Raw genomic sequence first — 24,128 nt, 5'->3', positions numbered from 1 at the left:
CATGACATAATTATTTTGGCTAAAGAATAGGATACACATAGAAGAGAATTAGGAGATAAGGTTGGAAGGATACATAAAGGCTAGGCTGTGGAGTTCCTGATTCCTGGGTCAAAGAGTTTAGATTTTAGCCATAGTCATTGTTGTCCAGTCTTTCAGGCCCTTTGTGACCCCATTTGAGGTTTTCTTGGCAAAGATACTGGAGTGGTTTGCATTTCCTTCCCCAGCTCATTTGATAGATGAGGAAACTGAGGCAAACAGGGTGAAGTGACTTTCCCAGGGTCACGCAGCTAATAAGTGTCCAAGGCCAGATTTGAACTCAGGAAGATGAGTCTTTCTGCCTTCAGATCTGGTGCTCTGTGCCACCTAGCTGTCCATAGTCAGTGGAGAATTACTGAAAGATTTTGAACAAAGGATTGTTTTTGGAAGATTAGTATCAATGTACAAAATGGACTGGAGCAGACAGAAAGAATAGAAGATCAGTCCCTTCTGGGGGGAAGGTGCTAGCATTTTGGGGCATCAGGAAGGGATCTATATGTCTTTAATTGCAGTTTAGCTCTCACAGATGCTTGCCTGACAATGGTACAGATGGGTTGTGTCTATTGAAGCTCCCCAGCATACCTGGCCACCACAGAAATATGTACCAACCATATCACTACAGTTGTCATTGCTAGAAGAAGCATGGAAGAATGTAAAAAGTTAGATGGCTCTGTCGTGTACGTTTCAGGTGGTATGGCCCTGTGGGGACAGCATTGGACTGGGGGCCAGAAGGTCTCAATTGTAATCTTGCCTCTGCAATTTATGAATAGTGGGACAAGATGCTATCCCATTTCTGGGTTTTAGTTTCCATATATGTCAAATGAGGGTCTCATGTGCCTTGCCTGCCTCACAGAACTTTGAAGTTCTATGATAATTAAGATAATTAAAATAATTTTAAAAAATTGAACTTCACCCACAAGGCAAGAGAGTCACTAAAGGTTTTGAAAGAGAAATGACTTGATATATGTATTAGAAAAGTAATCTGACAAAGGTATGAAGAATAGATTGGAATAATTAAAAATAAGATAATTTATTAGTAGAATGAAGTAAAAACTCTTATGTTTAACATTTAAAGCCCTTTACAATCTGGCTCCTCCCTAGTTTTCCAAACTGATGACTGCTTCTCACTCACCATACAACACTGGCCACTATTCCAGAATATTCCATCTCCTGCCCATATGCCTTTCCCCAAGCTTCCTCTCATGCCTGGCAGGTGCTACCTCTGCACCTCTACTTCTTGGAGCTCCTCTCAAGGGTCAGCTCAAGGGCCACCTCCAACATGAGGCCCTTATTGATCTAGCCCAGTGGTCAGCTTCTTCCCTCCTCTTCCTCTTCTCTCCATTTTGTTTTTATTTTTTAATTTTGACTATATTTTTATTTATTTATCTGTGTGGATTCTGTTTCCTTTCAGTAGAAGGTAAATTCTTTGGGGTAAGGGATTATTTTGTTTTCCTCTTTGTATTTCTAGCACCTAATGTAGAGCCTGACAAATTGTAAGTGTCTAAGAAATTTCTTCTGAATTGAAAGAGCTGGACCATGGCCTCAGAGACAAGAGACTTGAGTTCAAATTTTTTTTTTTTTGCTTTTTGGTGAGGTGATTGGGGTTAAGTGACTTGCCCAGCCAGGGTCACACAGCTAGTTAAGTGTTGAGTGTCTGAGGCTGGATTTGTACTCAGGTCCTTCTGATTCCAAGGCCAGAACTCCATTCTCTGTGCCACCTAGCTGCCCCGAGTTCAAATTTTAATGCAAGCCTTTTCACCAACTAACTCTGTGATCTTAGGCAAGTTACTTCACTATTCTGGGTCTGTTTCTTCATATGTTAAATACGAGGGAACTGATTCAAGAGATCTTGGCAAAATTAAATGCATGGGACTTGGTAATAAAGACAAAGGTAGGTATCAGTTTTCAAAACTGGGTGACTGAGTGTTGGTACCACTGACAGGAATAATGAAGTCAGAATGAAGAGCAGGTTTAGGGGAAAGGAGGCTGGACTAAATTCTCTCTAAGCTTCTACTTAGTTTTAAATTCTAGGAAAAAATTCTATGATTCTGTGAAGAACTTGAAGAAAACCTAAACCAAGCAAGATTTTCCCATTTTCATACAACCAGGTACTATGAGAACCAGAAGATAGTTCCTATCCATATTTATTTATCTGTCATTTATTAACAAGATGGAAAACAAATTATTGTGTGAGTCCAAGTGAAGAAGGGAGTCCAGGGAAGGCTTTGTGAAAGAGGTAGATTCTAAAGAATAGGTAGGAATATGAATAATAAGGCAAGGCAGAGAAGTCATTGGGCATAGGGAATAGAACAGTGTGAGGAAAAGTATGGAAGATGGATAACATAGGGCACATTTGAGGAGCAAGGGGTAATCCAGTTTGGGTGCAGCAAAAAGTGAATAGAGTGCTTGAAAGGTGGCACCAGATGGTAGAATACTTTGAATGCACAAGCAAAAAAAAAAATTGAACTTCACCCAGAAGGCAATAGAAAGTCACTAAAGGTTTTGAAAGAGAAATGACTTGATGTATGCATTAGAAAAGTAATCTGACAAAGATATGAAGAAAAGATTGGAAGAGAGAAGAAAGTAAAATTGAGAAGACCAATTAGGAGGCTGTTGTTATGGTCTAGATAAGTGGAAGGGGGAATGTATCAAAATGGTAACAGTGGAAATAGAGAGAAGGAAACAGATTTGAAATATCTTGGCAAAATTAAATGTATATGACTTGGTAATGTAGTCAAAGATTGCTAATTAGTTTTCAAAATTGGGTAACTGAGTATTGGTGATACTGAGAGGAAGTATGAAGTCAGAATGAAGAGCAGGTTTAGGGGAAATTTTACTAAGTTCAAGATTGGGAGCTTAAGATGGGAATGAATTGAATTGGTAAGAGAGAAGAGAAAGGGTCAAGGTCAGAACATTTTAGAGTGCCCAACTTGGAGGATCTGGAGAGGAACAAGTAATAAGTGAAGGAGACAGAAAAGCAGTGGTTAAAGAAGTAGATGAAGAACCTAGAATGTGCAGTGTCTCTTAAGGAGAGAGTATATAGTAGGAGAGGGTGGAAGATAATGTCTAATGCTATAAAGTAGTCAAGAAGGATAAGGACTAGAGAAATTTGACATTGAATTTGACAATTTGGAGTTTGTTACTGACTTTTCAAGAGATTGGTGGCAGCAGAGTTGGGGCATGGGGTGATGGAAACAGATTAACAGGGGTTTGAAGTAAGAGTGAGTAGTGAGGAAGTGAAGGAATATGGTGTACTATAGACAATTTGTTCAAGAAATTGGACAGTGAAGGCAAAAAGAGTGACTATGGCAGCTGTATAATGTAGAAGGACCAAGAGAAAGCCTTTTTTTGGGACCTGGAGGACTTGGTTGCATTTGTGAAGGAAGTGGCACCATTATCATTACTATCTCTGACTTGGACAAATCATTCAACTTCTCTGGGACTCAGTTTCTTCATCTGCAAAATCAGACCTCTAAGGGCCTTTCTAGCTCTAAATATATGATTCTACAAATTCAGTGGCAAAGGAAAATTGAAGATATATGAAAGAGCCTGAATGACTGCCAGATCCAATGTGCTAGAGGAGGTGGGAGGGAACAGGGTCAAGGGTGCAAAGAAAGCTAATCTCTCCTCCTACTGTCTTAGACAATGGGAAGGGATATAATCATGAGCTCAGACAGCAGAACTGTTGCTGTAAAGACATATGAGATACCGTGAGCACAACCTGTATCCAGCATTACTACTGGGCTATAATCTTGATATCTGCACTAATAATTTCTGCAATGGTTCCCCAACGTTTTGTGCCCCATCCCAGTCCACCAGAGGTGAAGGGGAAGTCAGCTTCATGGCATACTATCTGGACTGTCCAAAGTCCAATGACCATTGGCAGAGATATACCCTTAGGGTAGATGAGTGATTCTATGAGATCACTCCCAAACTCTTCAAATGTGTCCACATCTTGGCTTTTGAGTGCATTTGCAAATGTTCATGTGCATATATATGTAATAATAAAGGAGCTGCATGTATGCACCTTCCTTTTCTAATGACTCAATCTAGGAATAATGTCTGCAACAAGAGGCACAATTTGCAGCTTGATTAATTAGGGCCTGCTAAAACTTCTAATTACTTGTTTGTTTTAAATGAGGTGTTTTGTTCTCATTAAAATCATTAATGCTACTCAGGAAATGATAATGTGTTTTTAATATGTATGTTTGAATTTGAACCCCTTCATTTTATAAATAGGAACTTAAGCCTAATCAATATGTTCTCATACTGACAACTGTATTTGTTGGATAAGAACATACTTAAGCCATCAAACAGTGCTTGCTTATAATGTTAAACCAAAACAGAAAGATCTGTTCCCAACTCTAGTTGAAAAATGATAACATTAGCCAAGCATCTGATTATATCATCAGCTGGTTAAATACAGAACAGCTTACTTACTGGACACCTATAACCTGTGAATATGTCCGATGTCAATATTAAACAGCCAGATGATGTCAATAGTAACTATCATTCAGACATTAGTCATAATACAGAAACCCAGTTGTCTTCCTTGTTAAAGATGATGCTATTAATATATTACTACACACATAACTGAAAGGCAATAGGGGAAAGAGCAGTGGATTTGGAATCAGTGAGACCTGAGTTCAAGGGTGTGCTGGAGCTGGCTCAAACTGCCTCCCAAGAACCAATTGTTAAGATATTCAGTATTAACATTTACACCTTGGAGATGGACAGATGCTACAATTCAGGGCATGATTTCTTGTTTTGTTGGTTGCCTGGACTTTAGAATGTAACAGAGAAGATGTTTATGATGCTGCTTAAACTTAAAAGTGTATAGCTTTTCAGAGCCAGTTGTTAAACATTTATTAGCATATTATTATTGACTGGGTTCAAATCCTGGCTTTATTTCTTACTTTGTAAGCAATCTTGGGCAAGTCACTTCTTCTTATTTGTAAATGAAAGATTTTAACTAAATGGCCTCTAAGGTTCCCTCTATCTCTAAATTCTGTGATCTTTTTAGTATTTTCAAAGATAAAGAATTCACCTACAATAGCCCCTGCTGGAAATGCCAAGGCAGTGCTCCATCCTCCAGGCAGCTTTGCTCAATAACCACAGGGTAAAGGAAGCACATCTCTCTCTCTTGTGCTGTATGTGCCCCCATTTGTTCTCTTCAGGTTTGTAGCCCCATGGCACTTCTTTTGATAGAGAACAAGCACTCTATCAGGGAGTGGGAAGCCAGGGGAGAAACCAAGATGCCAGAGGTATGGGAGAAAATAGGCACAAATATCAAGGCATAGATCGAAGCACGTCTAGTCATCAGTCAGAAATATGGACAGGAAGAAGTCAAGAGCCAGGACAAGAGTGAACAAGCAGGAACCAAAGAATCAGCTAGGTTTGCAGGAAGTTCAGGGAAAGGAGACAGCTTGCTGCACAATGGGCATGTGGCTCTGCTCAATTCCTTTTAATCTGACAGTGAAAATAGCACCAATAATTAACATTTACATAGCACTTACTATGTTCCAGACACTGTGTTAAGCACTTTACAATTGTCTCATGTGATTCTTCCAACAATTCTAAGAGCCAGATGCCATTATTATCCTCATTTTACAGATGAGGAAACTGAGGCAAACAAAATTTAAGAGACTTGGTCAGAGTCACACAGCAAGCAAGTGTCTGAGGCCAGATTTGAACTCAGGACTTCCTACTCCAGGCCCAGTACTCTATCCACCATGCCATTTAGCTGATAGATAATATAGTTAAGAAAACAGTCTTGTGAAAAGTAGAAACTGCATTTACCTCGCCATCCATTGCCAAGGAGAGCCTTGGCTATTGAATTGCCACCTTCCTAAAGCATTCTAACAGCTTCTCAAAAGGTCTTTTCACATTCTCTCCTACCCAATCCATCCTTCATCTATTTGTCAGACTGATCTTTCTTATGCAGAGATCTAGTTGTGGCTCACACTACTCAAAAATCTTCAATGGCTCCCAATTTCCTACTAAGATCATATTCTTTTGCCTGAAACTTAGGGCACTATACCATCTGGTACCGCTTGACCTTTTCAACATTGTCTCACATTATTTCCTCCTATATACTCTTTCCTCTAGCCAAAGTAAACTACCCTTTTTCCTCAAAATGTGCCCTCAACTATCTCAGCTCCGCATCTTTGTTCACACTGCTCCCAATGCCTAGAAAGCTTTTCCTTTTCTTGTTCCCTATTAAATTCCTACCCTCCATTTAAAGCCCAGGTCAAATGGTACCTCCTCCATAAAGCCTTCCTTGATTCCCCTTGTTGGTAACATCCTTGCATCGTCTGTGGTACTTTGTTCTGCATTCCTCTAAAATAATTATAATTGGATTATTGTATATTCTACATATCAGTGTGTGTGTGTCAGTTTCTTAAGATCAGGGACTATGTCCTATTTCAATTTTATATCTCTCACAGCACTTAACACAGTGTTCTGCAAAGAACAGATGATTAATAAATGTTTGTGGGATCTAATTTTAAAAGCTTCTTTCACCAGAGTAATTAAAAGTAAAAAAAGAAGAAAGACTGCAGGATTAATATCCAGTGGAACCGACTGTGGGGGCTCCCTCTGAACTGCAGGAGAGCCATAGACAAGCAAAGAGAGACCCCCAAATGAGTTAAATCTCTTCAGGTGTGGGGGGTGGTAGTGGCAAAATTTAGCCATGATCATTAATTGTTAAGAGTTAGTGAGAAAGGTATCTGCATTTGTATTTCAATGTTTCTATTTCTTGCTGAGTTCCTTAAATCTTGTTCTAAACAGCACATTTAAAAAATATGGTCATTAGAGTAGTAATCATAATGTTCGAATTTAGAGTCCCATTTTAATTGAATTCTGTAATTGAATGGGAAAACATGCTAAGTTCCTTTAGATATACAGAGCTAGGGGAAATCTTTCTGTTCAGACCCTGTGGTCACCATATGCCATGTCACATCTGCTTGGCTTCTAAAGCCCTTTATAACCTGGCGCCTTCCTACCTTTCCAGTCTTCATACACTTTATCCTCCTCCATGAACTCTGTGATCCAGAGATGCTGGCTTTCCTGCTATCCCTCACACACAACACTTCATTCTCTGAGTCTGTGTTTTTTCCCTGGCTGTCCTGATGCCTGTAATGCTCTTCCTCCTCACTTTCATCTCCTGGCTTCCTCAAGACTGAGCTCAAAGCTCAATCTTCTGCAGGAAACCTTTTTTCTGGCTTCCTCCTCCTCCTCACCCTCTACCCACCCAGCCAGTGCCTTTTATACTGTTTTGTTGTTTGTCCTACATTCTCAAAGAGGACCATCACAAGGGGTGATGTCTTGACTGTGCATGAATTGAATTTAGGTGAGAAAGAGTTGTGCAGTCCTCAGCCTCACTCTGTTCTCTTATACTGTATGCATCTAGTATGTACCTAGCTTGTTTGCATATTGTCTCTCCCATTAGAATATGAGCTCCTTGAATAAAGGGAGCTTGTTTTGTTTTGTTTCTTTTACTTCTTTTTGTAACCCCAATGTTTAACATACTACCTAGTACATACTAAGCACTTGATAAGAATTTATTGACTGACTGACTGACTACCCACCATGCCACCCACCACCACTTGGTAGCCATTTACCTGAAGTATAGGCATATTACCCAGGAAGAAATCAACTTTAGGGATGGCTTGGAAAAATAAACCCCATTAAAAAAAAAAAGATTAATGTCATAATATGTTACAGTTTTAGTAAAACTAGGAAAATGAAGATTATCATTCCTTGGGGAGCTCAGATTCTGAGATGGCATTGGGAACTTAAGGTCTAAAAGGGAACAAGACTAGAGATTGAGGAGGAGACTCTGCAGAACCATGAGGTGGTCCTGGCAGCTCTCTCAGAGTACATGACAAGTCCTGAGTGTATCACCTCTGTATCACATTTGAGAGAGATGAGTCAAGGTTGGAGGGATTAGGGACTCTAGGACTTCCACATAGAGATAGTTTGGGAGACATCCTCTTGGGACCAGAAACAAAGATACTAAACTCGCCAGTACTACCCACTTGGCTGTTCCTCTTGTTGAGGGTTGAGAACCAGTATGGCCCTTATCAATGTAAGCAAAGTGGAAAAGGCAGTGGAGAGCAAGCAAGGGTCAGAACAAGCCTCTGCCAAGACTCAAGTCCCATCTGGCTTATGAGATCCCTTCTAGACTCTTAAGAGACTGTGAGTCTGATCTCCAAAGGTCTCATGATGGAAGATACTATCCACATCCAGAGAAAGAACTAGGGACCCACACATACAAAAATATTTATAGCAGCTCTTTCTGTGGTGGCAAAGAATTTGAAATTGAGAAGAGCCCATCAAATGGGGAATGGCTGAACAAGTTGTGCTATATGAATGTATTGGAATACTATTGTGCTATAAGAAATGATGAGCAGGTGGACTTCAGAAAAACCTGGAAAGACTTGTATGGTTTGATGCTGAGTGAAATGAACAGAACCAGAAGAACGTCGTACACAGTAACAGCCATGTTGTGTGATGACTAACTTTGATAGACTCAGCTCTTCTCAGCAATGCAAGGATCTAAGACAACTCCAAAAGTCTCATGATGGAAAATGCTATCCACATCCAGATAAAGAACTATGGAGTCTGAATGCAGATTGAAGCATACTATTTGTTCTTTTTTTTTCTTCTGTTTTGTTTTGTTTCTTCTTTTTTTGGTTCCTCCTATTGGTTCTAATTCTTCTTTACAGCATGACTAATGTGAAAATATGTTTAATAAGAAAGTATATGTAGAGCCTATATCAGATTGTGTGCTGTCTTGGGCAGAGAGGTGGGGAGAGAGGGGGACAAAATGTAAAACTCAAAAGCTTATGGAAGTGAATGTTGAAAACTAAAAATAAATTAAAAAAAAACAAACCAAAAATCCCTGTTACAAACATGAATAGTCAAGCAAAATAAATTTCTGCATCAGACACCCAAAACAAAACAAAAAAGAGTCTGTGAGTCTGTTTTCTTTGTGCTTTGGTAAGGACTCATAGGAAAGGCACAGAAGATAAACTGTTCCTAACTACACAACCAAATTCTAATAATATCATTCCAAGTGTGACCTTAGAGAGAGAGGGTAATGATTTCTTAGAATGATAGGAACCTGACATTTTAGAGAAGGCATCTACACTACGAAGAGCCGGCATAGCGTAATGGATAGTAATGTGGCCTCAGAGTCAGGAAGAGCTGAGTTCAATTCCTCCTCTGACACACACTGGCTGTGTCACCTTGAGCAACCCACTTAACCCCTCAGTGCTCCCAGGAAGTCTCTAAGATTGTAATCTCAGAGCATTTGCTGATTTGTATTGATAATGGGAGATTTCTTCACTGAGGTGTCCCTATACCACTGAAAACATAAAGCTGGGGTGGGGAGGGAGGGAGGGGAGAAAGGGGTGGGGAGAGCGAGACAGAGAGAGAGAGAGAGAGAGAGAGAGAGAGAGAGAGAGAGAGAGAGAGAGAGAGAGAGAGAGAGAGAGAGAGAGAGAGAGAGAGAGAGAGAGAGAGAGAGAGAGAGAGAGAGAGAGTTTCATCAGCTTTACCCCAGGGTAGAAAATTAGCCAGACTCCACTATTTACCATTTTTATCCATATTTCACATTTTCCCGATAAGGTTGTATGGATGGCAAAAACAAGCACAATATCTTTTTTTAAAATCCTTGGTGCCTAGAATAGTTGTGTGTGTGTGTGTGTGTGTGTGTGTGTGTGTGTGTGTGTGTGTAGTGGATGTTTTGTTGCTGTTCAGTTGTTTCAGTCGTATTCGACTCTCTGTGACCCCATTTTTGGGTTATCTTGACAAAATACTGGAGTGATTTTCCATTTCCTTCTCCAGCTCATTTTACAGATGAGGAAACTGAGGCAAACAAGGTTAAGTGTCTTGCCCAGAGTCACCCAGCTAGGAAGCATCTGAGGCCAGATTTGAACTCAGGAAGATGAGTCTTCCTGACTCCTGGCCTGGCACTCTATCCACTGCATCACACACACACACATACACACACACCCCAATATCATTAATTACCTTGTTTTGTACACAAAGTGATCTAATTTGCCAGATTTAGCCCAAAATTATTTTTGGCTATCTTTCTTACAAGTCAAATCCTCATCAAAGAATAGAAATTGGACACCACTGAGGACACAATGATGTGAGCAGTAGCAGCACACTGGAATAAATGTTCTGGGATCATAGATTAGGAGCCAGAATAGACTTTAGAGTCCAACTGATCCACAATGAAGGGAGGCAGAGGTCTACAGATCTGTGAAGTGAATTACCCAAAGTCACACATATCCTCTCATGTCAAATACAGCGTTCTTTCTACTATACCATGCTGTAGCTTCCCAAAAGGTTTTGAAGATTCATGCAGAATATAATGATCACGAATCTCTAATTTCCAGCTGTCTTGCTGCCCAGCACACTAGTGTGCTCCTGTCAGTGCATGGTACAATTCTTTGTTCATATGAGGCCATTATTAAGTGTTTGTTGAATCAATGATTTCTGGTATACATGTTAAAAATGTTATATTCCTTTCTGATAGAATGTAAGCTCCTTGAGGGCAGGAACTATTTCATTTTCCTGTCTTTGTATCCCCACAACACCTAATACAGTGCCAGGTATAGAGTTGGCACTTAATAAATACTTCTTCATGGATACTTTATATTTGACAGACCCTGTCCTGCAGTTGCTTATACTCTCAACACCTCTTCCTTTCTAGGAACTCATTTAACTGTGGAGATACACCCTCGGAACAAAACACCACAGCTACTTAAGAAATTCTCCTTTGACAAACGTAAGTATCCATTTGCATATGTTTGCTGAATCCCCAGGGGTACTGACTGTATCTGTCTGATGTGTTCAGGAATGTTAAGGAAATTCAGGAGAGAGGGGAATAGACCTAGAGCCCAGGAGATGCCATTCTGGGCCCCTGGAGTCTATACACAGTCCTCTATTCTTTTTGGAGAAACAGGAAAACTATATAGAGCACCTTAGCCTGAGCTCAGCTGCATCCAAAGCCTTGCATTGGGAAGGGCCCGGATCTCTGGAATGCCGATGACTCCTATTTCCTTCTCAGTAGTCAGTTGACTGGAACGGTTCCCCATACTCACTATACCTGCTCCTTTTAATTTTCTATTTATTTGTGGGGAATTCATATCATTTGGGTGGGAGGAATGTATTACATCCCAAAATCTGTCTCACAGACTGGTGAGTGGGAGTCTCATCTGGCTGCATCACTTGTCTGGGTCTTTCTGTACAGACGTATTTGGTGCTCAGGAAAGAGATTACTCCAGTCTCAGAAGGAAGTGTCAGCTGAGAAAGAGCTGAATTCCTCAGCCACTTCCTGTATTGACACAACTCTTTCCCTGAAACAAACACTGAGAAAAGAATAAAGCCAATTGCAGGATAGCCTTGAAAATAAGATCTAGTGTTCAAATCTACCCTTATCTTCTTTCCAGAGGGAAAAATGAAAATATTAACAAAGTTGTACAATACCTTCCTCTGTCTTCAGTCAGTGCTACGCCTAAAAATGAAGACTGGTTTTATTCATTTTTAAAACCGTCTCCTCCCTAGCCCCAAATAAAAAGGAGAAAAATCACAATTCTTTTAACACATAAGCATAGCCAAGCAAACCAAATCCAACTCATACGCCATGTCCAAAATTGCACATCTCACTTGATACCTGGGGTCCATCCCCTCTATGGCAGGAGGTGGGAGGTGGGTAACATTGCTTCATCATCAGTCCTCTGGAATCATGGTTGGTTATTGCTTCCATCAGAATTCTTTACAATGTGGTCATTAACGTACAGAAACTGTTCCCCTGGTTCTGCTCACTTCACTCACTTCATACAAGCCTTCCCAGATTTCTCTGAAACCAGTCCCTTTCTTGTATCTTTTTTAAATAGAGCCTTCCATTTTCTTTTATTTTAGCATTAATTTTTCAAATTCTCAGCTCCAGATTAGCTCCTGCCTGCCTGCCTGCCCCTCCCCCACCCATTGAGAAAGCAAGCAATATGATACCCATTATATATCTTATATCTTTTGATAGAAGAATTCTCCAGTGGATGAAAACTCTTCTTGTTTCCAGTTCTTTGCTTCAACAACAAAAATCTGTTATAAATATGTTTGCACATATGGGTCTTTTCCTATTTTTTTTTAATATCTTGGGACATAAGCCTAGTAGTCATACCACTGGATGTAAGGGCGGGGGGGGGGGGTTAGTTCTAAATCGCTTTCCAGAATAGATGAGTCAATTCACAGCTCCACCCACAGTGCACCAGCATGTATCTGCAGCAGTTATCGTTTTCCTTTTTAGTCATCTTTGCCAATCTGATAAGTAGAAGGTAGAACCTCAGAGTTATTTTAATTTGTATTTCCCAAACTATTAGTGATTTAGGGTATCTTGGAGTTTGGATCCCCTTCTTTGAGAACTGCCTCTTCTTTAACCTTTTATCTATTGGGGGGATGGCTGTCATTCTTATATATTTGAATCAGTTTCTTATATATCTTAAATATCTTAAATAAATATTTTATCGGAGAAACTTGTTGCAAAGATTTTTTCCCCAGTGAACTGCTTTCCTGCTAAGTTTATGTTTATCCTATTTTTAAAGCCTAGCAGAAAAGAATTTACAAACTCCTTTAACATCCCTTCCAATAATTGTGAGGACCCTGCCAAAAGTTTTTGCATCTAACTTAAATAACTTATGTTGCTCCTTAAACATTTTTTGCCTTATTTAGCCCCTCAGTAAGGTGAGGAACAGCTGGTCATTTCCCTTAGTGCAAAAGCCTTTAATATATAGTATTTGAAAAAAGAATTATTAAGCTTCCCTTTGATTTTCATATTTTCTTCATCTTTTCCTTTTCCTTTATTCCCTTTGCTCCTTTCCTTTCCCTGTCCTCTTCCTTTTCATTTTTGCTCATGGTCAGCTCTGTTAAAGACTTTAGCTTGAAAAGGCCAAGGATCCCCACTGCACCTGGGGCCATCTCCATTTGTCCCAATCTATATCTGGCCACTGGACCCAGATGGCTCTGGAGGAGAAAGTGAGGCTGGTGACTTTGCACAGCTCTCTCTCACTTAAATCCAATTCACTTGCACATCATGGCATCACCCCCCTGACATCATGGTCCTCTTCGAGAATGAAGGACAAACAACAACAGCTCATGGTCAATTCTTAGAGCACCTATTCAATCCAACGAAAATGTGTGAGTACCTACTAAGAGCCAAGACAATATGCTAAGCCCCATCTGAAATTTAGAGATTAATGGGGCACTGTCCCTGTCATCAACATTCCTGGAGTCTAGTTGACAATATAGAATGCTAAAATCAAAGCCACTTATCACAAATAATCTCTGATCACCCACTGAATAAATCCTTCCACCTTCTTCCCCATTCATTCCCCTTCACCCAACCCAGGAGGAGTCAAGAAGTAGGGAATTGAAAAACAATTTCAACTGTTTTTTCTTCATTTGTTCTAATGAAGAGACTTGGGCCAAGGGGCAAAGTATAGAGAGAAACCAGAAGCAAGCATATGTGTTAATAGAGTAGCTAAGAATTGTTTATACTTGACTCAACGACATTTGAAATTTTGTAGGTTTTCAAGGCGATCGGAATGGAAACACAAGACCACAGCAGCCAGGAGGGAAAGATGCCCATGGTAAATATTGGTCAAGTTGTACAGCATTCATTCATAATGTTCAATTTGCCAAGCATTTAGTAAGTGTCTACTGTCTATGACACATTGTGTGTTCTAAGTTCTGGGGGAAAATACAAGCATAAAGAAGATATGATTTCTTCCTTTGAGAAGCATATAGTCCACTAGGGGTGATAAGTCATGTCCAAATGACTACAGTGCATGGAATCCCATAAGTGAATGAATAAATGAAGCAAATGCATGAAGTACAAAATGCTATTATATCAGATAAAGGAAGTTTCATATTTGACTGGGACATCAGGAAAAAATTATGGAAGCATTCTCACTTGAGCTGGACCTTATAGGATAAGTAGGAGTCCAAAAGATAGGGAAGGGTAATAGGATAGGAAGGCAGTCAACGTATAGGAAAAAACAAAAGCAATGCCCCAGAGGTGGGAAAACATAACGATTGTAATTGTTGCTTTGTTGCTGTTCAGTCATTTTAGTCTGACTCTTCATAACCCCATTTGGGGTTTCCCTTGGCAAAGATCCTGGAATGGTTGGCCATTTCCTTCTCTAGTTCATTTTACAGATGAGGAAACTGAGGCAAACAGGGTGAAGTGACTTGCCCAGGGTCACACAGCTAGTAAGTGTCTGAGGCCAGATTTAACTCATGAAGACGAGTATAACTTCAGGCTCTATCCGTTGTTCCACCTGTCTGCCAGTTCTGTTTAACTGTAGCATGAACTGTCAAGATATGATAAGGCTAGAAGGATCAGTTGGAACTCCTGTGTAGAGGGCCTTGAGTGCCAAGGCTAAAGAAGGTAGACTTTATTCTGAAGTGATAAGAGACCGTTAAAGGCGTCTGAGCGTCAAAGTGATACAACAGCATCTGAGAATAAGAAAGATTAATACAAGAATCGAGCAACGTATGGGATGACTTGGAGGAAAGACTAATCTGAGTGAGAGCAAATGAATTCCCAAACTAGGTACAGTCCCATTATGGAAAATACATTTGAAACAGTAGCAACATAAAAGTGCCTGGTTTCTGGACCCGTATTTCGATGGTTATGAAAATAATTATGTTAAATTTTAAAGGCACTATTAAATAGTTTTAAATATATTACTAAACATTGACTATATAAATATACCATGGTTTAGAAGGTAAGCTAAGAAAGCAATGGAAAAAATGCCAGACTGAGAGCCAGAAGGGCTGGCCCTGTTGCCTAGGCTCTCCCACTGGCCCGCTGGGCAATTCCCTTTCCCTCTGTGGATCTCAGTTTCCTCACCTATAAAGGGAGGGAAATCAACTCTGTTAGAGATTCTCTAAGGCTTCTCCCAGTGCTAGCTTTCTGTGATTCTCTGTGTTAAATATAGTTAGCTTTATTCCATGTATTTTCTATGATTTGAAATCAGATCAACTTGGTTAATGCCACAGATATTTTAAATGCATTTATGCACAACATATTTGGATAGGGGTGCTATGCCTCTGAGCCTTATATAATCTGTACAAAGGGGAGATTTAATGAGGCATAAATCATTATAGGGTTTTAAAATATGCAGATATTATGAAATGGAATGGAGAAAGAGTGAAGCTAGAAACAGTGTTTTCAACCTCATTTTAGAAATGTCATCCTTCTTCCAAATGGAAGGGGAAAAAAATCCCTCATTTTCAGAGCTATATTGAGCAGAAACCTGTTAAATGTGTAAATCCACTTTCCATCCATTTAGGTCAATGCAATGGCCCTTGTCAGAGAAAACCTGATAGATGTTGAGTATAGATAACAAAAAGCTGTTAAAGAGGGAAGGGGTGAGGGGAAGGTAAAGCAAGTAGGTTTCATTTCCCTGGGGTTTCCAGGACATGCACGACTTTAGCTCTTCTGGCTATACAGCAGGTGCTGCCCATATACTGATTGGCCAATTTGTGGAAGCATTTTGAGGATCTGAGAATAACAACAACAATTAATAAATAATCACTCACATTAATGTAGCATTTGGTGGTTTATATAGCACTTCCTTTATAATAGCCTTGTAAGGTAGGTAAGACAGGGGGTTGTTATCTCTATTTTACAGATGAGGAAACTGAACTCACCAAAATTAGTTGAGTTACCCAAAGTCAAAGCATGTAGTAATATCCCCATTGCACGTATAAAGAAACTGAGGCTCAAAGATATGAATTTGCACGTGGTCGCACAGTTAGTAAATGTCAGAGCCCGTAGCTTGAACTCTTGACTCAGTAAGCAAGTTGAGTGCTTGCTTTTTCTATACCAGGGATTTGGATTCAGTCGAAAGGCCCCACTTAAGGATTTAAAAGGCCACATGAGCTCTTAAGGCCACAGGTTCCCCACCCCCGCTATAACACGTTTCCTTTCCCTTGTATTCGTATTGCATTACAGTTTACAAAGTTACTTTCACCCCCAATATTCAACCAAGCAATCAGCAAACATTTATGAAATATTTCCTGTGCGCCAAGTTGAAACTATCCTTGCTCTCAGGAAGCTTACAGTCTAGCCGATGGAGGCAACATGTACATATATAGCATCGTACAACACAGACACATGATGACTTTGAAGGGGAGGTGCTAGTGCTAGGAGAATCGTGACCTTCACCCTCCTGCGGAAGGAGACGCTTCAGCTGAGCAAGGTGGATAGCTGAGGCAAATGGACAGAGGCAGGAGGGAGGAGAGGCCACAATAATGCCAATTTGGCTAGACTGAAGTAGGCCTGAAGGGGAATCAGTTATTCCAATTGTTTCTTTTGTTTTCTTTTGTGAGGCAATTGGGGTTTAAGTGACTTGCCCAGGGTTACACAGCTAGTAAGTGTCAGAGGCCGCATTTGAACTCAAATCCTCCTGACTCCTAGGCTGGAGCTCTATCCACTGCACCACCTAGCTGCCCCATTCCAATTGTTTCTTACAGTAGCCTTAGAGATAAACAAGGCCTGTAGTTAATAATTTAAAGATGGGTAAGCCAAGGCTGAGAGAGGTCACATGGCTAATGATTGGGCCAATAGGTCCTCACACCCAGGTCTCCTAATTTCTTATTCATGCCTTTTCTATTCCATCAGAGTTTCCTCTTATAGTGAAGACCTGGAGTGATCCCAGCCTAGGTTTATGAGAATTACATCCACCTCCTCAGACAGCTGAGGAATGAAACTATGAAATCAGAAGGGCAAGTACGTCACCAGTAGTAATACCTTAAATAATAAGTCCATGAGACTCCTTCCATTGTTTCAAAAGGGAAAAAAAAAACAGTATACACACACAGAAAAAGAGTATTCTATAAGGCTGCTTCTCCTGTCTGCAGATCTTCCATTTTACTGTCTTGAGAAGTAGACAACTTGGACCTTAAGTGTGCTCTTTAGGTCATGGACAGAGCTTGACCTTGACCTAGCACTGGCTTGATTCTCTACAACCCCTCACTGAAAGAAGGCTTTAGGGCTGATAGTGGGTGTGCTGTACCCTGAAATTCAGTGATATCATCCCAAGAGGAAAGGGAAAGAGATGATCATCTCAGTTCAGGGCCATCTGTGGACTTTTGTACCAGTGAAGCCCCAGAAATGCTTATGGGACACAGACACAGAATCACAGAATGTTAAAGCTGAAGAGAACTTTAGACATCACGTAGACTGACCCCTCTCATTTTTTTAGAGGAAGAAACCAAGGTTCAGAAATGGGGAGGAAACAGGCCCAAATTTACACAGCTAGTAGTTGGCAGAGCCAAAAGAGAAATGTTGACTGAGTTATAAACCAGCATCACACTGGCCAGTGATAGACATCTAGTCATGAGGAGCTCACTAGCTGCTGAGCCAAAGTATTTCATTTTTAGATAGTTCTAGTTATTTGGAAGTCCTTTTTATTGAACTAAAATCTCCCTCTGTATAACTTCGAGGGGCAGCTAGTACAGAGTGCTGGACCTCAAGTCTGGAAGATTCATCTTCCGAGTTCAAAACTGGCCTCAGACACTTACTAGCTGTATGACCCTGGGCAAGTCACTTCACCCTGTTTGCCTCAGTTTCCTTAGCGGTAAAATAAGCTAGAGAAGGAAATAGCAAACCACGCTAATACCTTTGCCAAGAAAATCCCAAATGGGGTCACGAAGAGTCAGATATGACTGAAAAGCAACTCAACAGAAAAGCAACTTCTACCCACTGGTACTACTCTTGTCCTCTAGGGCCAAGTGGAAAAAGACTAATTTGGATGCTAATTGTCAGTACAGTCAGACACTGATGAAAGAAGCAAGAAATCTTGAGTTTATTGGAATGCATTCTCCCCTTTCCTTTCTCCTCTTCTTCTACTGCTTCAGCACAGGAAGACTGTCTCAGGCAATAGTCAGAGAAAGCAAAGTGTGTCCTGTAGATCAGGAAACTAAGGAGCAGTTGATTACTGAGTCCTCAGGCTTAGGCTTAATGTCTGTCTCACCATGGGAGGAAATTTCCTGCTGGCCCACGTGTCTCCAAGTGGAACAATGTCCTCAAATGACTCAGTGTCACCCTGTCCAGAGTCCTACTCCAGGGAAGGTCTCTAAACTGGAGTCTCTGGGAAAACAAGCACTAGCGATAGGAGAAAGGGGCCTACCCTCTGAGAATCTGGACATTTCTCCAAGGAGCGAACAAAAATAATTCAAAATTAAGTAGGAAGATGGAAGCTGGTTCCTTTCTAAATGGCTGGGATTTATGGAAAGACCAGGGTAGGAAGTAGTCAGGGAAATCCCAGTGGCCAGAGTTTGTCTATTTTTTTGATCCAGATGTGATTTCATGCGTGAAAGGAGCACCCCAACAAAGAAACTTCTAACAGTGTAAGTCAGCATGTGTTCTACAGCTTACAACCCCAGGACAGGGGGTCTTAATCTGCTCTTGTGTCATGGAAGCTTTGGCTGTTTACTGAAGCATAGGAACCCCTTCTCAGAATGATATTTTTACATGCATAAAATAAAATACATAGGATTACAAAGGAAACTAATTATATTGAAATTCTGTTGTCTAGCTTAAACAAAAACAAATTTTTGGAGCCCAGGTTAAGAACCCCTGCCTTAGGGAGTTCCCTGGGATATTTAGAGCTTAAGCACTTGCTTTGCGTGTCAGAGGTGGTACTCAAACCCAGGTCTTCCTGATTCTAAGGTCCCTCTTTCAACCATATCAACCATGCCTATCACCCAACACACCATGACTAAGATACCTGGATATGAAGCCTTGACTAAAGGCAACTTGATGGTCTGGATTTGGAGCAGTTCTATAAAAAAAAAATGAGGCATTGATCTCACTACTGTCCATTTCCATCAAAGAGAGAAGTACTTTATCCCAAAGGGTGGCTCTCCCTTCCCCGACTGCCACCCCTAGTTTCTGATATTATCACAGTAATTCCAGGCATGATTTTAAGTATGTCAGAAGATTCATAGACACTTTCAGATTTTACAGCGTGTGGAAAAGATGTCACCTGTACCCTCACCCTCATTCACCCTCATTCATTCACTCAACAAATGCTGAGCACCTGTTATATTCATACACAGACACTGGGGTTTTGGGTTCTAGTTCAGACTCAGCCAGCATCTGTGTGACTATGGGTAAATCACTTCACTCTGAAACTCTACTCCTTGACTTCTATAAAATGAGGGGGTGGGCCCAGAGGATCTCTGGGCTCTAACATTCTATGACTCTGTGATTGATTCTATCATTCAGTCTGTAGACACTCCATAAATACTTGCTGACTGATCTGTCTGGAATAGTATAGGGGCGGACCTACCTGGAAACAGGAAGATGAATGCTATAATCTTTCAATCTCTTGCTCCTTTTCTTCAACCCTCCCACATCCAGCCCTCCAAAAGAAATAATAAATCTAGAAAGAAAGTGCTTTGTACTCCTATGCAATCTGGTTTCCAGGGCCTTCGGATCTCTTCACAAACATTAATTAGATTCTCTCCATGTCTCTGTGAAATATGACCATCTAGTATTCTCCATTTTGGAGATGGATGGACTAAGATCTAAAAAAAGTGAAATCCCTTGCTTACTGTGGATGGATAGACAGTGTGGAGAAGAAGAGTGTTAGCCCACATCTTTCTGCAACCCTGTAATTACCCACTTGTCCATAAGTCTTAGGGGCTAATGATCAGAAAGTTGGTTCCCCAATCCTACCTCCCTTAAGCATTTGGCCCACTTTTTGGATACTTTTGGAGCAGCATGCACTGACCTTGGCAATTCCAATCTCTGTTTGTGGCCATGCAATTATACTTGCCCTCTTTGCAATCTCCCAAGCTAGAATGTTGGGGATAGGAAGGAAGAGAGCTATTAGTCAGCTCACTGCTTCCTTCTCTTACCATCTACTCCTCAAGAAGTGTCTGGAGCAGGAGAGTAATGGAAAAGTAAAAAAGGAGAATAATAACCATACCATTACCTCCTTTCATCCCTACCCTGTAGTCTCAGAAGGCAGTCCCTTGCTCTAGGTCACAGTTGCTGAGGGATGGGGCCAGGAAAAAGCCCTGTTTTCTTGAATCCCAGCCAAATTTTCTCTTCACTTCCCTCTGCCTCAGTAGGATGCAAAGATCTCTCAAGGGTATCATGGATGAAAAGATCTCTTGTTCAGGACCCTGTGTCTGAGAGTAGTAACTCTTGAAATGGAAGGTATGTGAGATATGAGCTAAAGGGCATGTGAACCGGACAGTGCTGGTCTGGTGATCAGAAGAAAGTCACAACTTTCCATTCCCAGGACTAAGCCCTTCGGAAGGGTTGGAGCCCCTTGGCAATGGCACTCCCAGCACTGGAGTTTTCCTACTTTACTGCCAAGTAATCCCACAGTGTCACAATGGACCACAGTGACCATCCTCCCTTCCCGCTGTTGTCTGCTAAGCTAATCAGCAGTTGCCAAAGGTCTTTGTTCAATGACAATTCCCAGGGTGTTTGCCGGTATTTATGATTTAAGCAAAAAAAGCACAAAATCTAATATTCCATGTTTTCTCCCATGCCTTCTCTCCCTGTCCTCCTGCCTTGGCTGGCATCTCTATTCTCCTGGTCACTTTGTGCTGATCACAGCACTAAAGGGCATCCTCAAAGAGGCCTTCTCCCTGAATCATCAGGACGAAGCACTTCTGGGGTCAGGGTCCCTGTCAATGGCCATCCTAAAGTGCTTGGCAGTGATAAATTAAAATGCCCAGGTTCTTCTTAACATCAAATTATTCTTTCATAGTGGTAGGAAGTTCAGCTTGCAACATTAGAAAATATTTCTGATGAAACAATTCAGCTCATTTCAACTCAGTTTAAATATAGTGACCATCTACTAAGCACCATAGCCCCAGGGAGAGATACAATGATGACCTAAGAGATTTCCACTGCCCTCATGGAGATTACCATTAAATAGGAGATAATTTTTCAAAGCTTGAGTTCACATTAGTAATATTCTTTCACTTACTGTCTTCATCTTGCAAACTAGGTAATAAAATTGTGTGGATAGCCAAGTCTCATTATTCAAGGGTCCATTACTTAACTGGTCAAGTATCTAGGACTCCTTTGACTTATAACCTCCTTGGGCTGCTTACTTTCTGACCTTTTCCTGCATCATTAAGAGTTCAGTCAAAGTCAGTTCATTCTACTCCTTTTTAAATAGTTCCATCCCTCTCTTCTTCCCTCCCTCCATCTATCCAATGAACATTAATTGAGCACCTGCCATGGGAAATGCAGGGTAAAAGCTTTAATAGGGGACAAAGGGAATTCTGGATAAAATTATAATAAGGATATTTTCTCTTGTATCCTACCATACTACTACCAAAGTTAGTGCCCTTTTTCACTCTGCCTCCCTCTAGATGCTTTACGTAGTGGTTCATCACCCACCCAGTTTTACCCATATACCAATCTCAGTCCCAAAGCCCTAGACCTCTTTCTTTTTCCTCCGTTAAGGAAATTTCTTTTGTATCTCACTATCTTAGAGTTGCTCCAGAAAATCTATCAGTTTGGAAATGATCTGATAAGCTGATTCATGTTGTTCAGTCATTTTCATTCATGTTTGACTCTTTGTCACCCCATTTGGGGTTTCCTTGGCAAAGATACTGTAGTGGTTTGACATTTCCCTCTACAGCTCATTTTACAGATGGGATAACTGAGGCAAACAGGGTTAAGTGACTTGCCCAGGGTCACACAGCTAGTAAGTATCTGAAGCCAGATTTGAACTCAGGAAGATGAGTCTTCCTGACTCCAGGCCCAGCACTACATCCACAGTACTACCTAGCTGCCCCTAAGCCAATATATACTAATTAATACTAAGTTGTTAATAACTCAATAATGAACCACTTAATCAAGAAGGTAGAAGGGACCTCAAGGGTCATCAAGTTCAATCTACACCCACAAATAGTCTTTGCTAAAATATTCTTAGAAAATGATTTCCAGCCTTTGCTGGAAGACCTCCAATGAGTGGAAACCCACTACCCTCCAAGGCAAATCATTTCACATTTGGATAGCATTAATTGTTAAGAAGTTTATTTACCTCAAGCCAAAATATGCCTCTGATTTCTACCCCTTTCCTCCTAATTCTGCAATTTGGGGCTAAGAATAATCAATGCTTCCACAAAACAGCCCTTCAAATACTTAAAGATAGCTGTCGACTCCCCTTTGAATCTTCTCCTTTCTAGCCTAAATATCCCTACTTCTTTTAAATGATCATTATCTGACTTGTCCTCTAGTTCCCTTACCATTAAGGTCAACCTCTGCTGGAAGCACTCCATCTTGTCTTCAAATATGGTGCCCAGAACAAAAACACAACATTCAAAATATGGCCTGACCAGAGTGGGATAATTCAGTCATGTCTGAATCTTCCGTGATCCCTTTTGGGGTTTCCTTTGGCAAAGCTATTGAAGTGGCTTGCCATTTCCTTCTGTAGCTCATTTTACAGATGACAAACAGGGTTAAATGAGTTCCCCAGAGTCACACAGCTAGTGTACGTCTGAGGTCAAATTTGAACTCAGGTCTTCTTGACTCCAGGCCAGTGCACTGTCCACTGCACCACCTAGCTGCCCCAGAGTAGAGTAAAGCAGAGCTATTATATCCCTTGTCCAGGCCATTATGCCTTTCTTAATGCACACTAGAATAACAGTAGCTTTTTTGGCTGTCATGTGATACTGTTGACTCATATTAGATTTGTAGTTCAACATCTCCCACCACTATCTCCCATCTTTTTCACGGGAAGCACAGTCTAGACATACTAACTGTATCCTATATTTGTGTTGTAGATTTTTTTAACCCAGATGTGGAACTTTATCTTTTTAAAAGTCCATCTTGTCTTATTCCTTAAAGCATGTAGAGGTATACATGTGCATAGATTACATATATCTGTGCATATATTGCATGTATACAAATATGTGGCAGCTAGGTGGTGCCGTGGATAGAGCATCAAGCCTGACTCATCTCCCTGAGTTCAAATCTGGCCTTGGACACTTACTAGCTGTGTGAACCTGGGCAAGTCACTTCACCCTGTTTGCCTCAGTTTCCTCAGTTGTAAAATGAGCTGGAGAAGGAAATGGCAAACCACTGCAGTATCTCTGCCAAGAAAACCTCAAATGAGGTCACGAAGAGTTGGACCCAACTGAAGTGACAGAATAGCAACAACAAATACATACACACACACACACACACATATGTGTGTGTGTGTGTGTGTGTCTTAGGAATAAGGGTGTGTTTGTATATGCATACAAAATACAAACTGGATTTTGTGTGTGTGTGTGTGTGTGTTGTTCTGGGCCTATGATTTCACTAGTATAGTAAACCCCTCATGAGAAAACTTCCTCTACCAGTGCAAATCATCAACTGATCCAAAACTTAGTCTTTGAGGGTTTCCTGGGGCACTGAGAGGGTTAAATGACTTGCCCAGGGTCACATGGCAGGTGTGTGCCAGAAGAAGGACTTAAACCCAGGTCTTCCTGCTCCTGAGGCTTACTCTCTATCCTCAGTGCCAGCATGCTTCTCAATAAATATATTACCCCCTGTAAAATGTCATCTTTCAGTCCTTGAAGGAAGGTTTATATTTTAAAAAGTGACAGTGCCAGTAATGACTGATAAGCTAAGAGAATGAACCTATACATAGTGTAAACCGATGGGGGGTTTTTAAATAATTTGTTGAGGAGGGAAGATATTTTGGATCAGAAGTTTCTGAAGTGCCCTCCAAATTGCACCACTTGGGTCCCATATACCCTGCCTTACACATGAGGCTGATCCATGGCCAGGACAGAGGATACAGAGCTTGAAATAACTGGATGCTATGAGATAATGGATTATTTGTAGGTTTTAGTGCCTCACCTCATCTCCTATGACTATAGATAGCTGAGAGTTAGTTGTATCCTGTTTCTCTATAGACATACTTATTATAGATGGAGAAACTGAAGTAGCCAGCATCTAAATGATACCTACATTTACAAAAATCCACTTGACTGGGAGAGATTGATTTATGCTAAGTAATAATAAATTATGTTGACTTTGT

The 24,128-nt window shown here is 40.8% G+C and overlaps 1 protein-coding gene across 1 annotated transcript in view; it reads left to right on the top strand.

Moving 5' to 3' along the window:
- KY (kyphoscoliosis peptidase) overlaps nucleotides 1-24,128 on the top strand; it is a 106,707-nt gene that overhangs the window by 23,420 nt on the left and 59,159 nt on the right. The window contains exons 4-5 of the mRNA XM_020986092.2: nucleotides 10,766-10,840; nucleotides 13,638-13,700. Of these exons, the coding sequence (XP_020841751.1) occupies nucleotides 10,766-10,840; nucleotides 13,638-13,700 (138 nt within the window). The remainder of the gene's footprint in view (nucleotides 1-10,765; nucleotides 10,841-13,637; nucleotides 13,701-24,128) is intronic.

Source organism: Phascolarctos cinereus, unplaced genomic scaffold (assembly GCF_003287225.1).
Source record: "Phascolarctos cinereus isolate Bilbo 61053 unplaced genomic scaffold, phaCin_HiC Scaffold_726;HRSCAF=1367, whole genome shotgun sequence".
In the NCBI taxonomy this organism is placed as follows: domain Eukaryota; kingdom Metazoa; phylum Chordata; class Mammalia; order Diprotodontia; family Phascolarctidae; genus Phascolarctos; species Phascolarctos cinereus.
Note: the sequence above shows the minus strand (reverse complement) of the source record. Positions and strands in the feature narration are given on the sequence as shown.